The sequence below is a fragment of the Sinocyclocheilus rhinocerous genome, unplaced genomic scaffold (genome assembly GCF_001515625.1).
Source record: "Sinocyclocheilus rhinocerous isolate Xijiao unplaced genomic scaffold, SAMN03320098_v1.1 scaffold851, whole genome shotgun sequence".
Lineage (NCBI taxonomy): Eukaryota > Metazoa > Chordata > Actinopteri > Cypriniformes > Cyprinidae > Sinocyclocheilus > Sinocyclocheilus rhinocerous.
The window spans coordinates 1,480,680-1,481,527 of NW_015624573.1; the positions used below are offsets into that span (position 1 = coordinate 1,480,680).

At 43.0% G+C, this 848-nt stretch overlaps 1 protein-coding gene across 4 annotated transcripts in view; it reads left to right on the forward strand.

Moving 5' to 3' along the window:
- LOC107744614 (EH domain-binding protein 1-like) overlaps nt 1-848 on the forward strand; it is a 152,346-nt gene that overhangs the window by 116,327 nt on the left and 35,171 nt on the right. For all 4 annotated transcript variants that reach the window (XM_016558397.1, XM_016558407.1, XM_016558418.1 and 1 more), the window contains one exon: nt 161-312. In XM_016558397.1, coding sequence (XP_016413883.1) covers nt 161-312 — 152 coding nt within the window. The remainder of the gene's footprint in view (nt 1-160; nt 313-848) is intronic.

Here is an 848-nt window from a genome sequence, read left to right on the forward strand (position 1 = left end):
TGTGTGTGTGTGTGTGTGTGTGTGTGTTGTGTGTATGAGGTTGAGAGGGCCGGTTTGCTTAAGGGCAAACATTGTCATGTCCTCTGCTTATCTGTGTCTTGGAGACGAGTGGCCTACTGCATATAACTCTTCCTCTCTTCCTTTCTCTCGCTCTCTTTAGGTGTGATGAACAGCAGGCATGTGGACCTGAAGCTCAAGAAGCTCACAGAGATTCAGCCACAGGGTGGCAGCTCTCCTTCATCTTCATCATCTTCCTCATCGCTGACGGCATCCAGTACTTCACCCCTCAGCCCTGAATCAGGCGGCATGCAGGTAACCACATTTACAAACACCTGCTCTAACCATCTCTAATTGTTTTAAAATCATAAGTATTAAACTTTGTTGAGTAACACATTCCACACTGTTTCAGCTATAGATGTGAGTGTTATTTCAAGTTGTGTGGCTTGTAGCTTAAAAGACCTACATTTTAGGATAGAATAAGCAAAAACTCCCATAGTTCTACATTGAAGTAGGGACCCAAGCCATATTTAGAGACCAGAATATCATAGAGACATGTGGCTTGTAAACAACCACCCAGAATACTTTAGTAAAGCTCTAGCAACAACATGACTCTCACAAAAAAAGCCCCAAGTACATTTTCTGCATAAAATCCAAAAATATATACCCATAGCCCTGAACTCAAATCACCCCGCCCCCCTCTGAAACCCCATACAAACCCCTACCTCCTGAAACATGGGATGATCACCTATACCTCCTGAATCATGGGATGATCAGTAGGGTAGTTGTGTATAGGTTTATACTGTTTTACTTCATTGTTGTATGTCTGTATTTATGTAGCACCGTGGTCC